Source organism: Convolutriloba macropyga, chromosome 1, assembly GCF_964194025.1.
Source record: "Convolutriloba macropyga chromosome 1, txConMacr16.3, whole genome shotgun sequence".
NCBI classification, from domain to species: domain Eukaryota; kingdom Metazoa; phylum Xenacoelomorpha; order Acoela; family Convolutidae; genus Convolutriloba; species Convolutriloba macropyga.
The window spans coordinates 63,890,310-63,911,560 of NC_134468.1; the positions used below are offsets into that span (position 1 = coordinate 63,890,310).

At 32.8% G+C, this 21,251-nt stretch overlaps 1 protein-coding gene across 2 annotated transcripts in view; it reads right to left on the reverse strand.

The window, feature by feature from the left end:
* Positions 1-21,251, reverse strand: part of LOC142350578 (uncharacterized) — a 31,096-nt gene that overhangs the window by 8,982 nt on the left and 863 nt on the right. For both annotated transcript variants that reach the window (XM_075402454.1, XM_075402444.1), the window contains exon 2: positions 17,332-17,632. In XM_075402454.1, coding sequence (XP_075258569.1) covers positions 17,332-17,632 — 301 coding nt within the window. The remainder of the gene's footprint in view (positions 1-17,331; positions 17,633-21,251) is intronic.

Genomic DNA, 21,251 nt, shown 5'->3' on the forward strand with positions numbered 1-21,251 from the left:
TCAACGAATCATTAAGTGTTTGAAGTTTTTTCAAAGATATAAAAAATGCTGAAGCTTTGTCGTATACATTAACTCAGTAATTTTCAGCTCAATTTCAATTTGTTAATTAACAATTAAAAAATCCATGGTATGATATATCAGATTGATATTTAATTAATTAAATTAATGTAGGGTTTTACTGTTTAGCGAACCAGTCTAATTTCAAATAAGTTTTATTGCTATGTTCTTTTTTTGAAATGCAAACTTTACGCGTTTTTCACTTATGAGGGATCAGTCATAAACTTAAGTCCTTGTCCAAATGCTGTTTTCTTGTTTATTCATTGTATGACGTCTGATTCCATTTGCAATTAATTGATAGATATGAAACGCAAACTTTTTAAAATTTCTAATATGTAGGATTGTAAAGCGTAAACATTGACTTGTTCACAATGGCGTTGCATTATGTCTATTTATAATATCAACTTTATAGAAATATGCTTGCTTCAAAAACTCCATAGTGTGTACCTTAATGGAAACAAACAATTTACAACGTACCTACATTATCCAAAAAACTGAAGTTTTACGCTATATAATTGTTTTCGTATGTTTATTCAGAGTCAGGTAATACACAACTTTTTCTGAATCCTTAAGTTTCAAAAATTTGTATAGACTGAAAATTGCTGGGATAGCTTGCCAGAAGGATATGTGTTAGTTGAGTTTCATATTAACCTTAGCTTCGGCTCAGGATGTGTTCAAAGCTAAGACTGTACTTGTGAACTTGTTATTCATTAAAGGTTTAGCGCTACATGATTTTTCATTATTTATATTAATTTCTTCCCAACCTTTTTGAATTTCATTTGTTCATTGTTTATCTGAAGAAAATTGAAAATAAATCAACCTCATGAAACGTTTCTCAGCAAAATTAAGTGAAACAGTCTTGTTGGATTTGAGAGCTCAAACAAAAACCTTAAATTTAGGTGTTTAGGTGAACAAATTTTGTTTGTTTTCAGCGTCTGCCTACACTCAATGGGCACCAAACGGTTCCAGAGCAGTACTTTTCACGGCATTTGAAACAAAATTCTTCTTTATTAGTGTTCAAAACTCAACAACCGGAGACGGTATGGCTTTGGATAAGCAAGTATAATAAAATTGTGAAACATGGCCGATCACTTTACCTAAAAGTTGAACCATTGAGTTCGAATTCGAGTTTGTGATCTAAAAATAGTATTCAAGGATAATTGACTTTGAAAAATGACTACTTTTAGTACTAAAAACAAATAATCGGTTACCGTGTAACTTGGAATTACCAAAAATATAATGAAATGTGATAACTTGGCCTATCGCTCTATTTAAAAGTCAAAGTTTGAGTTTGTGTTTGTGATCTAAAAATAGTATTCAAGGGATAACTACGTCATAATAGTTGAGTTGTGTTATAAAGTTGTGAACGCAAAACAATTGAAACACGTTCTCACATTCTATTTAAACTACAGCTATATATGTGTCAAAAAAGCGAAGGAGACCTTCTGATTTTACTAAAGTTTTTGATATAGTCTACTATATTATATAGACTATATTCACAGGGTCTATTATGTAATCTTTACTGCACGAGTTCTACAAGCATTTCTGAAGACTATAATTTTGCAATTTTTTGTAGAAAAGAACAAAAAAACGCAAGATTTTCCGAAATCAGCAGTGTTGACATATTTTACCAGAAATTCATGAAGAGAGCGGTCAGTGCAACTTCTTAAATGATTAATTTTCTCTGAAGAATGTTCGGCTAATGAACTTTAAATTTTGCAAAATAACTAATATGGAGATACTATTAAGTCATGACCACATCAGGTAACAGTTAACACAATTAACTGTGATTTTTTGCTATGTGAAGTTTATGAACAAGCTGATTTTTCATTACTACTTTAACAAATTTGTAATTTTAGAACCTCAATGGTTTGCCTGGAGGAAACTCATAAGAGAACGGACAAGTATTCACTTCTTGCATTTATTGGAAATTTCGTTCTGATATGTTAAAGGCTTAATATTCTTGATACCATAGCTTTATGGAATAACAAAGTTTTGCGTACGCGTTAATGAGTACTTAGGTTTTAAAATTTTATGAATTACTTAAATAACATACTGAAATACTTCATATTGACACATAGCTTTAAAAGCTACTGAGTGAATTCTGTGAAAACCAAATGTTCCATGACAAACAAGTTGTTGCACATGTATACAGAAAACACTAGTGCATACTTACGTCTATGGTTCAGATTGAGCCTTTGAGCAAAACATGTTTGCTATCTACTAACAGAAAACGTGAGCAGATGGTTTCTTATCGTTCCTCAAAATAAACCACGTCATAACTAAGCCAAATCAATAATATTGTACAAATAACTTGATATTAAACGTACGACTTAGAAACAGTTACTATATAACCTAGAAGCAATTGTAACCATGAAAGTGAGACAATAAGGCCAATAGGTGAACTTAAATGAATTTGATTTGTCCTGTTTATTCAATTGCTTTATTTAAGTTAACGTTATTTTGCTTAACTGGAGCACACTGTGGGTCGAAATGTATTCGGTAATAAACAATTGCAATCCTATGCACTCACTCTTTTTATCTCAACGTTTGCTGCAACACAGCAGAGTACATTCATATACGCCTTCTTGATCACAGACAAGAGAATACTTAAGCAAAATAATAAAAGTGCTTTAAGCCGAAAATATTATGCAAGAATTTTGCAGAGCAGACTGAACTTCTCAAACGCACAGTGCAATTCTTCTGCTTTATGCCTAGCAATCAAGTCAAAACCTTGAAATGTCAATGTCCGAGGTACTTAGGAGAAATTTCAATCCATTTTACAAATGAAAACCTATAAGAATTAGTCTAACAGAATTAACAACTGAGGCCTCCTCGAAATGTTATAGGTATTCATTGGAAACTATTTGGCTAATTAGACTAATAGAACGAAAGCTAACATCCCAGCCAACAGTTTGAATTTACTTTTAACTGAATGACTTGCTTCTCAAAACAACATTTTAGCGTTTTCATTCTTGACTTGTATTCCATTCAGTAAGTGTATGCCAAAACCCAAACTCAACTGCCGGTTTATAACTTATAATGTATCATATCCTTACGCAATTTGAAGGCTCATTTCAGCGCACAATTGTCTATCAAACTCGATATGAAAACAATATTGCCTTTATACAACAAAGGAAGGACAGTTTTTTGACTTTGTTACTACATTACCTAATATAGCCGAAGAAGAAGACTTTATCAACAACTCAACCCCCTCGGAAACTGAAGTAACTTCTCAGCATATACCCAATCCTTTGACTTCTGACATAGGATCACTTCCCATGGACATCAAGAGGATTTTGCGCAGTTATGATTTCGAAAGTATGCCCCTCTTCAGGAGCCATGAAGAATACTTCGCTGCTTTAGAAGATTTGGAAAATCTGTGGAAAAAGCTCGAATCATGCAGAAATGAAACGAAACTAACCACAATTCACAAAAAAATTGATCATATTACATCATCAACATCCGATGATAACAGAAAGACTGTGATATCTTCCATCTTAGAACGATTCCCTAGTCTTCTAGAAGAAAACTCAAAAATTGAAGAAAATTTCCAGAAACTTAGCACTGAGCCATCGTCTAACAATGCTCTACAAAAGAGAAGCCATTTTCGTGTAGTTCGAGGATGTGTACTTCACAGTGGAAATTTTCCAAAAAAGAATGAGATTCGATGAAAATGTGAGGTGTTCATGTGACAATAACAACTAGAACTGAAAAATTATTGTTGATTAAAGCTTATGAACTAGACGTTGGATTTCAGTATTGAATTGTTTCCATTTATAACCTGTTATTTTGAAATGCTGTGCAACATTAAACTTCCTTGTGTATGCTATTATACAAAATTTTGTAGTTGCAAAACCACTCCTTTAACCTAAAGTTTGTTGATTCAACATTATCCACGTCAGAGAAACAGGAAACAGTGTTCGGCCTGTTCAAAGGAGTAGAAAGTCAGAAATTTGTTGTAGAGTAGGATCCCCAAACCGTAAATTATTGTTCTGAAAATGTTGAAACGGATACGCGCAAGAGAGTCGACGTTATAAAGAGCTGACGTTAGAAAACGCCGCAACTTATTTTGATTTAAGTAGAAACGAAATCAAAAAGTTGCTTTTAATTGCCCTAAATTGTTAGTTGATTACTAAGAAAAGTACCTGAGTGGGTTAATTGGTCTCATGTTCGGTTATGATATTTTCATATCAAGTCCCAAGAGCCGCTGAGGCATGGCTATGGTCCGCGATGGTTTCAAGATAATTATTTTTTAATTCGCTTTCAGTGTCTATACTAGGAGATACTAAATTTTCTTTTTCTCAAATACGCGGTTATGATTGGTGAAAAATTTAGTAGTCTCATTTGAGAAGCCAATTTAATTGGCCACAAAATTTATCTTAAAAAATTACCAACTAATAATTTAAATAAAATGTCGGCTCTTTTAAATCGGCTCTTTTCACTTCGGCTCTCTTACAAGTCACCAGTTGAAACAAAAATTCAACCTGACTACTTAATTTTTTATGAACAAAAATACCTGTATTGTGAGAAGTTCAGTCTGCTCTGCAAAATTCGTGCATAATATTTTCGGCTAAAAGCACTTTTATTAGTTTGCTTAAGTATTCTCTTGTCTGTGATCAAGAAGGCGTATATGTATGTACTCTACTGTGTTGCAGCAAACGTTGAGATAAAAATAGAGTGAGTGCATAGGCTTGCAACTGTTTATTACGGAATACATTTCGACCCACACTGTGCTCCAGTTAAACAAAATAACGTTAACTTAAATAAAGCAATTGAATAAACAGGACAAATCAAATTCATTTAAATTCACACCTTAATGTTTGACTTTCATGGTTACAATTGCTTCTAGTTTATATAGTAACTGGTTCTAAGTCGTAAGTTTAATATCAAGTTATTTGTCCAATATTATTGATTTGGCTTAGTTATGACGTGGTTTATTTTGAGCAACGATAAGAAACCCTCTCCTCACGTTTTCTGTTAGCAGATAACAACATGTTTTGCTCAAAGGCTCAATCTGAACCATAGATGTAAGTATGCACTAGTGTTTTCTGTATACATGTGCAACAACTTGTGTTTGTCATGGAGCATTTGGTTTTCACAGAATTCACTCAGTAGCTTTTAAAGCTATGTGTCAATATGAAGTATTTCAGTATGTTATTTAAGTAATTCATAAAATTTTAAAACCTAAGTATTCATTAACGCGGACGCAAAACTTCGTTATTCCATAAAGCTATAATATCAAGAATATTAAGCATTTAACATATCAGAACGAAATTTCCAATAAATGCAAGAAGTGAATACTTGTCCATTCTCTTATGAGTTTTTATGTCAGCTGGGCATTGTTTTATTTTAAGTCTTTCAAAAAAAAAAACGTTTCTTTTCTTAGCTTCGTTAATTTTGCAGTTCCGTTAGGGGTTTCCTTTTTTAAGCGCCACGAAAAAAATGTTTTCATACTATTTGTCAGACCGCTGATTCATAGCGCAAACTGCAGATCAGTAAAGCTTTATTGAAGATTAAGGTTTTGCTATATGATTACTCGTGAAAAAAAACTTTTTCTTGTACATAATGATTCTACCACTTATTGTTATAGAGGATACAAACCTTCATGAAGATAGAAATCATGTTAAATTACAATGGTTTTTATTGACAATAGTGGAATTTAAAGTGGTGTAGTGAAATTCAACCTCGAACTTTTTTCGAAGAGACAGTTTTCCATATTTCTCACAATGTTTAAGCTCAGAGAAATATAAAATATTGCATTAAAAAACCTGGAAATCAAATTAGCCTAATTGCCTCAATAATCAGGATTTGTTTTTTGACAGTTGTTTTTTTGTCTTTGACTCAGTTGAAAGAACTCAATCGACTCTTCATAGGATCCATAACAAACAAAACTTTGAAAACATAGAAACCCCTTCGGAAACATACCATCAAAACGAGGTACACAAAGCCAAAAATACTTATTAACACATAGAAAAGTAAAACACTAAGTTTTTGAAAATTTTAAATAGTTTAAACTTTGAACTTAATGTACTATGGATAGCAGGGTTTTAACACTGGAACCTTTTCCAAATTGACCAAACGAATGAAGAAATGTCAAAGCGCCTAATCTGATTTCTGCTGTCCGTGTTGACGATTTTTAAGGTAGCAAAAAATCACAGTTAATTGTGTTAACTGTTACCTGATGTGGTCATGACTTAATAGTATCTATATATTAGTTATTTTGCAAAATTTGAAGTTCATTAGCCGAACATTCTTCAGAGAAAATTAATCATTTAAGAAGTTGCACTAACCACTCTCTTCATGAATTTCTGGTAAATTATGTCAACACTGCTGAATTCGCAAAATCATGAGTTTTTTTTGTTCTTTTCTACAAAAAAATGCAAAATTATAATCTTCAGGAATGCTTGTAGAACTCGTGCAGTAAAGATTACATAATAGACCATGTGAAGATAGTCTATATCATATAGTAAACTATATTAAAAAGCTTAGTAAAATCAGAAGGTCTCCTTCGCTTTTTTGACACACGTATAGCTGTAGTTTAAATAGAATGTGAGAACGTGTTTCAATTGTTTTGCGTTCGCAACTTTATAACACAACTCAACTATTATGACCGCTCTCTTCATGAATTTCTGGTAAAATATGTCAACACAGCTGATTCTGCAAAAATCATGAGTTTTTTTTGTTCTTTTCTACAAAAAAAAAATGCAAAATTATAGTCTTCAGGAATGCTTGAACTCGTGCAGTAAAGATTACATAATAGACCATGTGAATATAGTAGATATAGTAAACTATATCAAAAAGCTTAGTGAAATCAGAAGGTCTCCTTCGCTTTTTTGACACATATATAGCTGTAGTTTAAATAGAATGTGAGAATGTGTTTCAATTGTTTTGCGTTCGCAACTTTATAACACAACTCAACTATTATGACGTAGTTATCCCTTGAATACTATTTTTAGATCACAAACACAAACTCAAACTTTGACTTTTAAATAGAGCGATAGGCCAAGTTATCACATTTCATTAAATTTGGTAATTCCAAGTTACAAGGTCGCCGATTATTGTGTTTTTAGTACTAAAAGTAGCCTTTTTTTTCAAAGTCAATTATCCTTGAATACTATTTTTAGATCACTAACTCAAATTCGAACTCAATGGTTGAACTTTTAGGTAAAGTGATCGGCCATGTTTCACAATTTTATTATAATTGCTCATCTAAAGCCATACCGTCTCCGGTTGTTGAGTTTTGATTACTAATAAAGAAGAATTTTGTTCCAAATTCCGTGAAAAGTACTTCTCTGGAACCATTTGGTGCCCATTGAGTGTAAGCATACGTTGAAAACAAACAAAATTTATTCACCTAAACACCTAAAATTAAGTTTTTGTTTGAGCTCTCAAATTCAAAAAGACTGTTTCACTTAATTTTGCTGAGAAACGTTTCATGAGGTTGATTTATTTTTAATTTTTTTCAGATAAACAATGACCAAAGGAAATTCAATAAAATTAGGAAGAAGTTAATATAACAAAAATTGCAAAATCATGTAGCGCTAAACTTTTAATGAATAACAAGTTCACAATTACAGTCTTAGCTTTGAACACATCCTGAGCCGAAGCTAAGGTAAATATGAAACTCAACTTTGACAGTTGTTTTTTTTTGTCTTTGACTCAGTTGAAAGAACTCAAATCGACTCTTCATAGGATCCATAACAAACAAAAGTTTGAAAACAAAGAAACCCTTTCGGAAACATACCATCAAAACGAGGAACACAAAGCCAAAAATACTTATTAACACATAGAAAAGTAAAACACTAAGTTTCTGAAAATTTTGAATACTTTAAACTTTGAACTTAATGTACTATGGATAGCAGGGTTTTAACACTGGAACCTTTTCCAAATTCACCAAACGAATGAAGAAATGTCAAAGCGCCTAATCTGATTTCTGCTGTCCGTGTTGACGATTTTTAAGGTAGCAAAAAATCACAGTTAATTGTGTTAACTGTTACCTGATGTGGTCATGACTTAATAGTATCTATATATTAGTTATTTTGCAAAATTTAAAGTTCATTAGCCGAACATTCTTCAGAGAAAATTAATTATTTAAGAAGTTGCACTGACCGCTCTCTTCATGAATTTCTGGTAAATTATGTCAACACTGCTGATTTCGCAAAATCATGAGTTTTTTTGTTCTTTTCTACAAAAAAATGCAAAATTATATTCTTCAGGAATGCTTGTAGAACTCGTGCAGTAAAGATTACATAATAGACCATGTGAATATAGTCTATATCATATAGTAAACTATATTAAAAAGCTTAGTAAAATCAGAAGGTCTCCTTCGCTTTTTTGACACACGTATAGCTGTAGTTTAAATAGAATGTGAGAACGTGTTTCAATTGTTTTGCGTTCGCAACTTTATAACACAACTCAACTATTATGACCGCTCTCTTCATGAATTTCTGGTAAAATATGTCAACACAGCTGATTTCGCAAAAATCATGAGTTTTTTTTGTTCTTTTCTACAAAAAAAATTGCAAAATTATAGTCTTCAGGAATGCTTGTAGAACTCGTGCAGTAAAGATTACATAATAGACCATGTGAATATAGTCTATATCATATAGTAAAATATATCAAAAAGCTTAGTAAAATCAGAAGGTCTCCTTCGCTTTTTTGACACATATATAGCTGTAGTTTAAATAGAATGTGAGAACGTGTTTCAATTGTTTTGCGTTCGCAACTTTATAACACAACTCAACTATTATGACCGCTCTCTTCATGAATTTCTGGTAAAATATGTCAACAATGCTGATTTCGCAATAATCATGAGTTTTTTTTGTTCTTTTCTACAAAAAAAATGCAAAATTATAGTCTTCAGGAATGCTTGTAGAACTCGTGCAGTAAAGATTACATAATAGACCATGTGAATATAGTAGATATAGTAAACTATATCAAAAAGCTTAGTAAAATCAGAAGGTCTCCTTCGCTTTTTTGAAACATATATAGCTGTAGTTTAAATAGAATGTGAGAATGTGTTTCAATTGTTTTGCGTTCGTAACTTTATAACACAACTCAACTATTATGACGTAGTTATCCCTTGAATACTATTTTTAGATCACAAACAAAAACTCAAACTTTGACTTTTAAATAGAGCGATAGGCCAAGTTATCACATTTCATTATATTTGGTAATTCCAAGTTACACGGTCGCCGATTATTGTGTTTTTAGTACTAAAAGTAGCCTTTTTTCAAAGTCAATTATCCTTGAATACTATTTTTAGATCACTAACTCAAATTCGAACTCAATGGTTCAACTTTTAGGTAAAGTGATCGGCCATGTTTCACAATTTTATTATAATTGCTTATCTAAAGCCATAGCGTCTCCGGTTGTTGAGTTTTGAACACTAATAAAGAAGAATTTTGTTCCAAATTCCGTGAAAAGTACTTCTCTAGAACCATTTGGTGCCCATTGAGTGTAAGCATACGTTGAAAACAAACAAAATTTATTCACCTAAACACCTAAAATTAAGTTTTTGTTTGAGCTCTCAAATTCAACAAGACTGTTTCACTTAATTTTGCTGAGAAACGTTTCATGAGGTTGATTTTTTTAATTTTCTTCAGATAAACAATGACCAAATGAAATTCAATAAAATTAGGAAGAAGTTAATATAACAAAAATTGCAAAATCATGTAGCGCTAAACTTTTAATGAATAACAAGTTCACAATTACAGTCTTAGCTTTGAACACATCCTGAGCCGAAGCTAAGGTTAATATGAAACTCAACTAACACATATCCTTCTGGCAAGCTATCCCAGCAATTTTCAGTCTATACAAATTTTTGAAACTTAAGGATTCAGAAAAAGTTGTGTATTACCTGACTCTGAATAAACATACGAGAACAACTATATAGCGTAAAACCTCAGTTTTTTGGATAATAGAGGTACGTTGTAAATTGTTTGTTTCCATTAAGGTACACACTATGGAGTTTTTGAAGCATGTTTCTATAAAGTTGATATTATAAATAGACATAGTGCAACGCCATTGTGAACCAGTCAATGTTTACGCTATACAATCCTTCATATTAGAAATTTTAAAAAGTTTGTGTTTCATATCTATCAATTAATTGCAAATTGAATCAGACGCCATACATAGAATAAACAAAAAAACAGCATTTGAACAAAACATTTAAGTTTATGACTGATCCCTCATAATTGAAAAAAGAACATAGCAATAAAACTTATTTGAAATTCTAAAAATTAGACTGGTTAGCTAAACAGTAAAACCCTACATTGATTTAATTAAATATCAACCTGATATAGCAAACCATTGATTTTTTAATTGTTAATTAACAAATTAAAATTAAGCTGAAAATTACTGAGTTAACGTATACAAAGCTTCAGCATTATTTATATCTTTGAAAAGCTTCAAACACTTAATGATTTGTTGAAATCATTGGCGGGTAAAATCTCTTGGTCTGTGTCAGTCATGACATAATACTTTGAGATAGATAAAAGCTTCTGTTGTTTATGCTCAACGAGTCTCAAGAGATAAAAAATGTTTTCATTTTTTAGAAAAGCAGAAACACATTGTTGTAGATAGTTAGTAAACAATAGGTAATAGTTATAGGTATTAAAAGGAAGTAGTAGTAGATACTAGTGCAACTTAGAACCAATAAAAAGTTGTAGTTGTTAGTAATAGTATCTAGTAGAAGACGTAGGTATTACTAGCATGTAGCAGTAGTAGTAGGTACTAATTGTAGAGAGTAATTGTAGGTAGTAGTAGTAGGCAGTAGCCGTAGTAGGTAGCAGTAGTGTTGTGTTAAATTCCAATATGTTCGCCAGACTGCTTAGCCCAATTATATGTTATAAAAACTCTGCTCCTTTTAATTTGATTCCTTTGGATTTACCTCTTTCCGATGCTCTATGAAATATCGTTACGGTAATCTCATTTTAAAACGTGGCCAGAACAATAAGTAATCCAAAGTTTTAACACAGGGTTACTGAACGCAGTAAATTTGATCCAAGAAGACACTATTATGAACGTTTTTGATTTCTGGTTGCTTGAGGTGCTCTGGTACCTTACTTGCAGTGTTCAATAGGTGAATTTATCGGAAGCATTTACTGAAGATGCGTTTCGGTATTGTTTAATAATTCAGTCCCAGTACGCAAAATCCATTATTGCTATTACCAATACGCAAACAAGACCTATGCATTTCTGAAGCTGTTTCTAGCAACCACCCACGGATCCATAGTTTGTGTTTGTTCTTGCTTAATTGATAAAGTGACTAATTAACTTTTAAAAATTTTAGCGCTTTTTACAGTTCCAGTGCAAACTACTCTTCTTGTACATCATTACATTTTTTGTCTGATTCAAGCTCTTGATGAATTCCAATCAATCTACTTTATTTAACTAAAAAGTTCAGCTGCTCCAGCATATCATAGTTCTCCCACCAACATTTTCGGTTTTTTACAGAGTTTATTCTTTTTACTTAGCTCAATTTATTGATTATCTCTCAACAATTCATCTCATACAGGTTTTTTACAGAGTTTATTCTTTTTACTTAGCTCAATTTATTGATTAACTCTCAACAATTCATCTCATATATATTTTTCCCGTAAATAATCCTGCTCATTCCTAGACAGAGTTTATCAACGCTGAAGGTCAAAATCTGTTTGCAAGATATAATATTATTGGATCGTGGAGACAAGTAACAACAATCTTCTAGGCAATTAAATTGCCCTCCAGAGACTTATCTCCCTCTATCTCTCGTCTGACTTGCAAGCATGTAAATACATAAATACATAAACAGATTCAGACTTATATACATACATTCCACTGTATACATATAGAAAAGACATACACATAAAACCAAGAACGTCTTGACATACACATATTTACAATTTCTGCACACAAACAAACATTTCAACTTATACTCATACAAACATATTACTAAACTTAAGCACAGTTATATTTTTAAACAAACATACACTTTCAAAAAACTTTCATCATTATATACATGAATACGAATAATTTTATACATGAAATTTTCATTCTTTCATTTCTTTCAATTTTTCTTTCATACATAAAAATTACATTTTTGAACACATGCATGCAAACATACGTACTTGTTTAGATAGAAACATACATAGTTACACATGTATATAAAAAAAAGACAAACTTTCCACATCATACTGTACATTTGCAAAAGTATTGTCAACAAAAACTGCTTCTGACTGCTCTTTGACTTATTTCAGACTATTTCAGAAAGTGAATTGTTTCGGTCCTACTTGCTTGAACAAAATGAAGTCCACAAAAATCACTTTTGAGTGCTCTTTCATAGCGCAAAATCCATTTCAGACCAATTTAGGACTTTGGAATTTTTTTCTCAAAAATTTGAAAATTTTGTATGTTTCGACCCCCCATATTGCATATGTGAAAAACAGCAAAGTCAACAAAAAATCACTTTTGAGTGCTTTTTCATAGCGCAAAACCCATTAGACCATTTTAGGACTTTGAAAAACTTTGAAAAATTTCCAAAAAATTTGAAATTTTTTATGTTTCGACCCCTATACTGCTTAGGTGAAAGAAGTGAAGTCAACAAAAAATCATTTTTGAGTGCTCTTTCATAGCGCAAAATCCATATCAGACCATTTTAGGACTTTGAAAAATAGATAAAATCTTCTGTTGTTTATGCTCAACGAGTCTCAAGAGATAAAAATTGTTTTCATTTTTTAGAAAAGCAGAAACACATTGTTGTAGATAGTTACTAAACAATAGGTAATATTTATAGGTATTAAAGGAAGTATTATAGGTATTAAAGGTATAAAAGGAAGTAGTAGTAGATACTAGTGCAACTTAGAACCAATAAGTAGTTGTAGTTGTTAGTAAAAGAATCTAGTAGAAGACGTAGGTATTACAAGTATGTAGCAGTAGTAGTAGGTACTAATTGTAGAGAGTAATTGTAGGTAGTAGTAGTAGGCAGTAGCCGTAGTAGGTAGCAGTAGTGTTGTGTTAAATTCCAATATGTTCGCCAGATTGCTTAGCCCAATTATATGTTATAAAAACTCTGCTCCTTTTAATTTGATTCCTTTGGATTTACCTCTTTCCGATGCTCTATGAAATATCGTTACGGTAATCTCATTTTAAAACGTGGCCAGAACAATAAATAATCCAAAGTTTTAACACAGGTTTACTGAACGCAGTAAATTTGATCCAAGAAGACACTATTATGAACGTTTTTGATTTCTGGTTGCTTGAGGTGCTCTGGTACCTTACTTGCAGTGTTCAATAGTTGAATTTATCGGAAGCATTTACTGAAGATGCGTTTCGGTATTGTTCAATATTTCAGTCCCAGCACGCAAAATCCATTATTGCTATTACCAATGCGCAAACAAGACCTATGCATTTCTGAAGCTGTTTCTAGCAACCACCCACGGATCCATAGTTTGTGTTTGTTCTTGCTTAATTGATAAAGTGACTAATTAAATTTTAAAAATTTTAGCGCTTTTTACAGTTCCAGTGCAAACTACTCTTCTTGTACATCATTACACTTTTTGTCTGATTCAAGCTCTTGATGAATTCCAATCAATCTACTTTATTCAACTAAAAAGTTCAGCTGCTCCAGCATATCATAGTTCTCCCACCAACATTTTCGGTTTTTTACAGAGTTCATTCTTTTTACTTAGCTCAATTTATTGATTATCTCTCAACAATTCATCTCATATATATTTTTCCTGTAAATAATCCGGCTCATTCCTAGACAGAGTTTATCAACGCTGAAGGTCAAAATCTGTTTGCCAGATATAATATTATTGGATCGTGGAGACAAGTAACAACAATCTTCTAGGCAATTAAATTGCCCTCCGAGGACTTATCTCCCTCTATCTCTCGTCTGACTTGCAAGCATGTAAATACATAAATACAAACACATTCAGACTTATATACATACATTCCACTGTTTACATATAGAAAAAACATACACATAAAACCAAGAACGTCTTGCCATACACACATTTACAATTTCTGCACACAAACATACATTTCAACTTATACTCATACAAACATATTACTAAACTTAAGCACAGTTATATTTTTAAACAAACATACACTTTCATAAAAACTTTCATCATTATATACATGAATACGCATAATTTGATACATGAAATTTTCATTCTTTCATTTCTTTCAATTATTGATTCATTCATAAAAAATACATTTTTGAACACATGCATGCAAACATACGTACTTGTTTAGATAGAAACATACATAGTTACACATGTATATAAAAAAATAAAGACAAGCTTTCCACATCATACTGTACATTTGCAAAAGTATTGTCAACAAAAACTGCTTCTGACTGCTCTTTGACTTATTTCAGACTATTTCAGAAAGTGAATTGTTTCGGTCCTACTTGGTTGAACAAAATGAAGTCCACAAAAATCACTTTTGAGTGCTCTTTCATAGCGCAAAATCCATTTCAGACCAATTTAGGACTTTGGAATTTTTTTCTCAAAAATTTGAAAATTTTGTATGTTTCGACCCCCCATATTGCATATGTGAAAAACAGCAAAGTCAACAAAAAATCACTTTTGAGTGCTTTTTCATAGCGCAAAACTCATTAGACCATTTTAGGACTTTGAAAAACTTTGAAAAATTTTCGAAAAAATTTGAAATTTTTTATATGTTTCGACCCCTATACTGCTTAGGTGAAAAAAGTGAAGTCAACAAAAAATCATTTTTGAGTGCTCTCTCATAGCGCAAAATCCATTTCATACCATTTTAGGACTTTAAAAAATTTTGAAAATTTTTGGAAAGTTTATAAAAATTTTACCTCCACTTGCGCGGCAAAATGAATTTCTAAAATTCCTCACAAACCCAAGTGATACAATTTACATGAATCTGAAAACTCAGGAAAATAGTTAAAGTATAGTAATCTGCTCCGTGACCAACAAAAATTACAAAGATTTCACTTTTTCAAAGCACAAATTTCTTGTAGGAGGGGGGTCCGAACCCCCCCCCCCCCCCCTACAGTCACTAAGCAAATTACTATACTACTTCCATGACACCTGCTGTTTGATAATGTAGCGATCACAACTTAAGAGTCACTAGAGAACATTTCAAGCCTCAAATTACTAGATTTCTCTCTCCAATAATCTACAATGAATAAAATTACGACAACAAATTGACTACCCATTAACAACAGAAAATTGAGGGTGGTTGCTCAAACGTTGGGGGCCTGGAAGCAGTGAGGTCCATATCTCCAGGCAGGCAGAGGAAGCTAAGTTGAATGGGGGAGTCAAAGACTAAGAACCGCCTTTCACGCCAAAACTTGTCTTAAAAGAGTTTCAGTAAATCGCACAATTAGAGACTAGTAAGGCTCTAAGAGAACTGCTCCGTCACTTAAAGCCATTCGTGCTTTACCTGTTCATCCCCTTTTTGAGGCCGAAAAGTTTAAAGAGTCAGACAAAAAATCGGTCAAGCGATAAATCGAAACATACCCGGCAGATTGCCGGAAAATAGCCGCCGTTGATTCCAATAAGCATGATTGGGATTGAAAGAATAGACGATATTGAAAAAAAAAGATTTTTGTACAAAAACATTTTTTAAGTCCGATTTATTTTGATGACATTTCGTAGTTGAAAATAACGTATTTCTGTTTCTTAGAGAGAGGCTACAGGGGCTACTATCAATACCAATAAGCATTACAGATGGTAACTAAGACTTATGGGAACGACGTTCAAATAGCGGGCATCTAAAATTGGGCTTTATGGGTTTATCCCGTTTCTACTTCTGACTTCAATTTTTTATACTCACTGTTCATTTTGAATTGCTTTGCTGAGCAACTGATGTTCAAAATTACTTTTAGCAGAATGAGAGAAGAGAGAAACTAGCCTAGAGAAGTCAAAAAGATATGACGCAAAATGTTGAAAAAACGGCAAAATGAGGTAAAGCGAAACATTTTTTTATTCGACGAAGTAAAAAAAATAGGAGCGCTATAATAGCCGGCTGAGATGATGAGGGCGGCTATTAATAAAAAAGACAACAGGACAAATATAATCGCCGTAAACTTCGTTTGAGAGGTTAAAAACTTCAATTGCAAAACCTGTGAGGATTTTGAAGCTATGAAACTAGCGGCAAAAATGCCCAAGTTAACACTATATTTGTAAATATTGTTATCTCCTTTCTTGAGGAATTCAAAATCTCCGAATTTAGAAGAATAAAAGTTAGACTTGAACTCCTTCATACTACAATCTTTTACCATATTGCATTTGAAATATGGCAAAATGGGGCTCATGATATTAGGCAAAAGCTCGATTAGGCAAACGCGTTTTTTGTAGCCAAAAGGAAAAATTTGTGAAAAAGCCTTGTGGATATTAAGCTAATACCAATTAAAACAATTAAAGCGGTATTTCAAAATCCATTTGACGACAAAAAGTCCTCAATGTCCCTGGCAACTGTCACAAACAGTTTAGTTTTTTTCAATCCTTTTTGTTAATATTAAGCATTTGCAGCATTTCATTTTATGTCCATCCAGCATTTGTGGCAAAATTTTTCTCGAAATGATACCGAGGAGCAACAACGGTTTGCAAAAATGATGCATTTTAAATGTGCTTTAATTATTTTAGGAACACTTGAGATCTTTACAACGTCAAGTGGATTTCGAAGTACCGTCTTTAAAAGCTTTAATTGGTTTCGGCATACTCTCTAAAAGTTACGCCCTTCCATTGAATAATAAGACTTTCTTGGATTGCAGTTGAGGATTTACCATGCAATGTTTTTGTTACATTTCAATTCTTCTTCTGCCCTGGGTTTTCTCTTTAACATTTGGGTATTCTCAAAAACCATAGAAAAAAAAACTATAAAGAAAAAAAGGAATGAACAAAAAGTGGTTGTGACGTCATATGGTCGTAACAAAAATCTTGACGACGAAATAAAAAAAAACCAGGAGAAGGACGACTGTGCGGCTATTAAACATACTTCAAGGAATCGAGCTCAAAAAAACACTATAAAAAAAGTTTTTATCAAACATACTTAAAAAATCGAGTAAAACTCACGTTGCAAGATCATTAGCTTTCTAGCTTCATTTTCCGCTCCGAAAAGATCAAAATTAACACTGGAATTGTCATCTGACTCGTCAGAAAAATTACCTATACTTGGCTTCTATTCGTATATCCAAAACAATGTTTGTTTTAGCTCCGCGCAGCCATCACTTTAACAACATAGCTTTATAGAAAAACTTTGTTGCCTTTAGATCTCAAATGGATTAATTAGCTTAAATTAGCTGACCTTGTTTGTATAATTGTGGTTGTAGTTCGCTGCATGAAACTGTTGCACATGGGCTCAGCCTTAACACAGATGATATCATCATCATCTTCGTCAACTGCACCGTCAATATCTTCGTCAAAAGTGTCCACTGTGTTGCTCACTTCGGATTTCACAATGCACTCTTTCGCCACAGATTTATTAACAGAATTAGTTGCACGCCTAGGAAGCGGAAGCTCGTCGCATACTGACTGACTAAACGGTGAATCCTCTGAGCATGTTGAGCTAAGATCTGAAGTCTTGGACCTCTTCTGGTGAGTAGGAGCTGAAACATGCTTAGCTCAGAAAATTCGCATTAGAAAAGATGCTATTGACACCCTGTTGAAAGCCAAGATAAGTTCAACCCGAAAACAGAGTATGAGACCACAGAAAAAGACAGACCAGTAATGAAAATATTGGAATTAAAAATAGTTTCTGACAAGATAAAGAAACAAAAATTGTAAAAAGTTGAAATAATCTCAGTATACAGATAGGAGCTGTTGAAATTTATTAATGGGTGTCGACAATTTGAAAAGAACAACGTGAACCGACTAATGTCGGACAAATTGCTCTCGAACGAGATGCGGGGCAATTCAACTCAGAGGGGACTGTAGCCTAGATATTTATTTTTGGGCGCAAAGAACTACGTGAAAGGAGGAGTTCAAACCCCCATAAACTAAATCATTAACCACTCGGATATCAGGCCCCTCCGATAGCTAATCTACTAATCGGTTTTGTTTTTACACCAGATATAATAAGAGCAATTTATTTAAGGTCACGCAAAAATCAGAAAGAATGAAATCGAAAGAATGTTCTAGAACAAAACCCTGAAGCCAAACTTTTGCATTAAAAACATAGCCTGGAGACCTCCTGAAGCAACTCGACCCTTTGGGCCTTCACAAACAAAACATTTGCAGTTGACGAAACGATTGCAACTGAAGCCATCATCTTTTGACGTAAAACATTTATTCTTTGCATCACCAGATGTGTTATTAAAATTATAAACTCCGGAAACAACTCGTCGGCCCAAAATACCCTGTGTAAAAACATAAGAATATTCTTCGAAACTAAACTGATTTATTCAAAGACTGAAAACTAAAATTTAGGATACAAGAGAACACTATATAATATATTTCGCTCCGGCATCAGAGCAATTCAGACTGAAATAAGATATACATCTCTCTTTGCAGATAACTACTAATGAACTTTACAAATAGCCAAATTTAAATGAATAATGAAGAAAAAACAATTATACTCAAAATGCAGAAAATCGCTTATTACCGAAACCCTAGCATCAAAAACATTTGTATAAAAAACTTCTGTCAAAATTTTTGAAAAGAAATCCACCAAGTTCTGTGCTGCATTATATTAAAAGAAACAGACTGCAGACAAAAAATGTGAAAAATCCATGAAAAAGGCTACATTCATTCAAACTTTTTACAACTAATAAAAAGCGAGCTATCAAAACTATAGGTGTTAGGAAACTGTGCTGGAATGTGAGCACTGTTTTAGTCCTCCGCGTAAGCTGTTTGTTTGAATTGAATTCATTTGCCAAGGTACAAAGATTAACAAAACAGAAAGAATTTAGAATCTTTGAAGCCTTGAAGGGTAACCGAAGAGCGACAAAGCTCGACTAGCGGTAACCCTAAAACTAATTGTTTATAACTAATTGATATGCAAACAATCGTCATAGTTAGAACCTTAAGTTCGTCGCGCTTCCACATTGAGGAAATATTTCCTCAGAAATGAATTATGTTCGAAGGTAATTTTGTTTCTATCACTAAATTGCATGGTTCTGTTGAGAACAATATAAAATGATTTCAATTGCCTGTCACCGCTATGTAGTTTGCAATTCTTTATATGCCAAAAATTTCAATTTTTGCTCATTGAAGTAACAGCCGCTAGAATTTAAAAATGAATTGTGGTTATTTACTCGAAAAGTAAAATATCAGCCATTCTTTAGTTAGACTGAACTCCTTGAAACTTGGTTTCCTCTTCTTTGACTATACCATTTTAGTTCACAGAATTTCCATTTTTCCATTTGATTCTTAAAATAAACAATATATCTCAGAGCAATTTCAGAAGCTAAGATGCGGCGGGCGAGGCTTTGCTCCAAGAAATTCCGTACCACGTTTTTATCGATTCATTGGGTGGGCAAAAAAAATAGTACTGATCAATGAGACTGTTTACTCAGATTTCCAATAGTATTCGAAAAATAATGACGATTAGAGAAGTGCCTTAAAAAATTTTTTGCAGTGCTGAATGAACTAATACGTTTTCGTTCAAGGAGTTAACTTTTTTAAGCACTTCAGTTCTTCGCATTCCACCGCCGACGATAAGCTTTGGAAGAGTTGATGCTTTACTTAGGCACTTATATTTTTTAAATATCCGTCACGTATCGCAACTAGTTTAAAATATAACAATAATGATAATAAATTCTTTCCAGATGTTGTATTAAATAATACCTTCAATAACATTTGTAACTAGCTCTCATAAGAATTCCAAAACAAAACTTCCGAGCTGTAATTGTTTTTCATCTACACTCAACCAAATTTCAGCCGAATTTTTACCAACTTCAGCCATTTTTTAGCCAATTTTAGGCAAATATGTGGTACATTTTCAAGGTTCGATTTGAGACTGCTAGATTTGGCTCATCCGAAATTTCTTTTGCAACCTGAAATTAGCTTCTAATACTGCAATAAAACCGATAAAATTACCTAATTCTTGTTCGAACGAGTCTTTCTAATTTGTTCTTCATATTTCGTCATCTGTTTTTCTTTCAAAACACTGTTGCAGACGATTCTGTTCCCAAGCAGTCTCTTTCGTTTGATTGTCAATCTAGCCTTTTTTCCTACCCACACATTCTTCTCTGTTACTTTTCTTGTTCATCAAATGATATCTTGGAACACTTTACGTGAGATGCAGTCAATTTTTTTTAGATGAGCCTAATTCATTTTTAGCAGAAAATTCAATTACGTGGTAAACTGTCTGTTTCTGAAGATAATTTTAGCCTGCATAATTTTGTTGCTTTTAAATTTTATATCAATCGATTAACAATCATCAAAACTTTAATGGATCGTTATACAGAAAATCCCTTTACAAATACATACAAAGAAAATCCAGATAGAAGTTGGCGAGTTTTTTTTTGCGAAAGCACCATTAGGTTGAGTTCAGCTTGCTTATTAAGTTTTTGAATTCAGAATGCAAATTTTAACCTTAAACTGATAGGGGCATGATTAACGTGGATTTCACGTGGCGCTCAATTTAATGATGCTTATAGAAACTTCTATCTGGATTTTCTCTGTAAGAAGGCTTCTCAGTTTCAGCTTTTGTGATTACAATAAAATCAACTTTTGTTGATGGTTCGTCGATTGATATAAAAAATATATAACCGACTAAGGTCGGGCAAACTTCTCTCAAACGACCGGCGAGAGGTTGGCTTTGGTAGTAGCCAGCTGGAGCTTAGGGATGCTAGCATTGGGGGGGGGGGGGGTTGAAGATTAAATTTTTAAGATTAACAAATGCCCTTCACACCATTGTCTCCTCAAAAGAGATTTGGCGAACCGCATTCTTAGAGTATAGTAAGGCTTAGGGCTCTAAGAGAACTTAATTCCCTCTGAGTACTACCTGTGTATCCCGTTGAGGACGAAAAGTCAAATGGTTCAAACGAAAAATCGGTCAAGCAAAAAATCGCATTAACAAGACCACAGGACTAATTTAATTGCTACAAACGTTTGTTTCAGAGCAATTAATCAAATGAAGCTGCCAAAATTGAGTTGACTAAAATTGGCTTCAGTTTTTATGATGTAAATTTGCATTTTGAGCGTTTACTGTTTACATCAAAGTATATTAAAAACTATAGGGTGCTCACTTACTTTTGACGTACAGTTCTTTTAAATATGGCA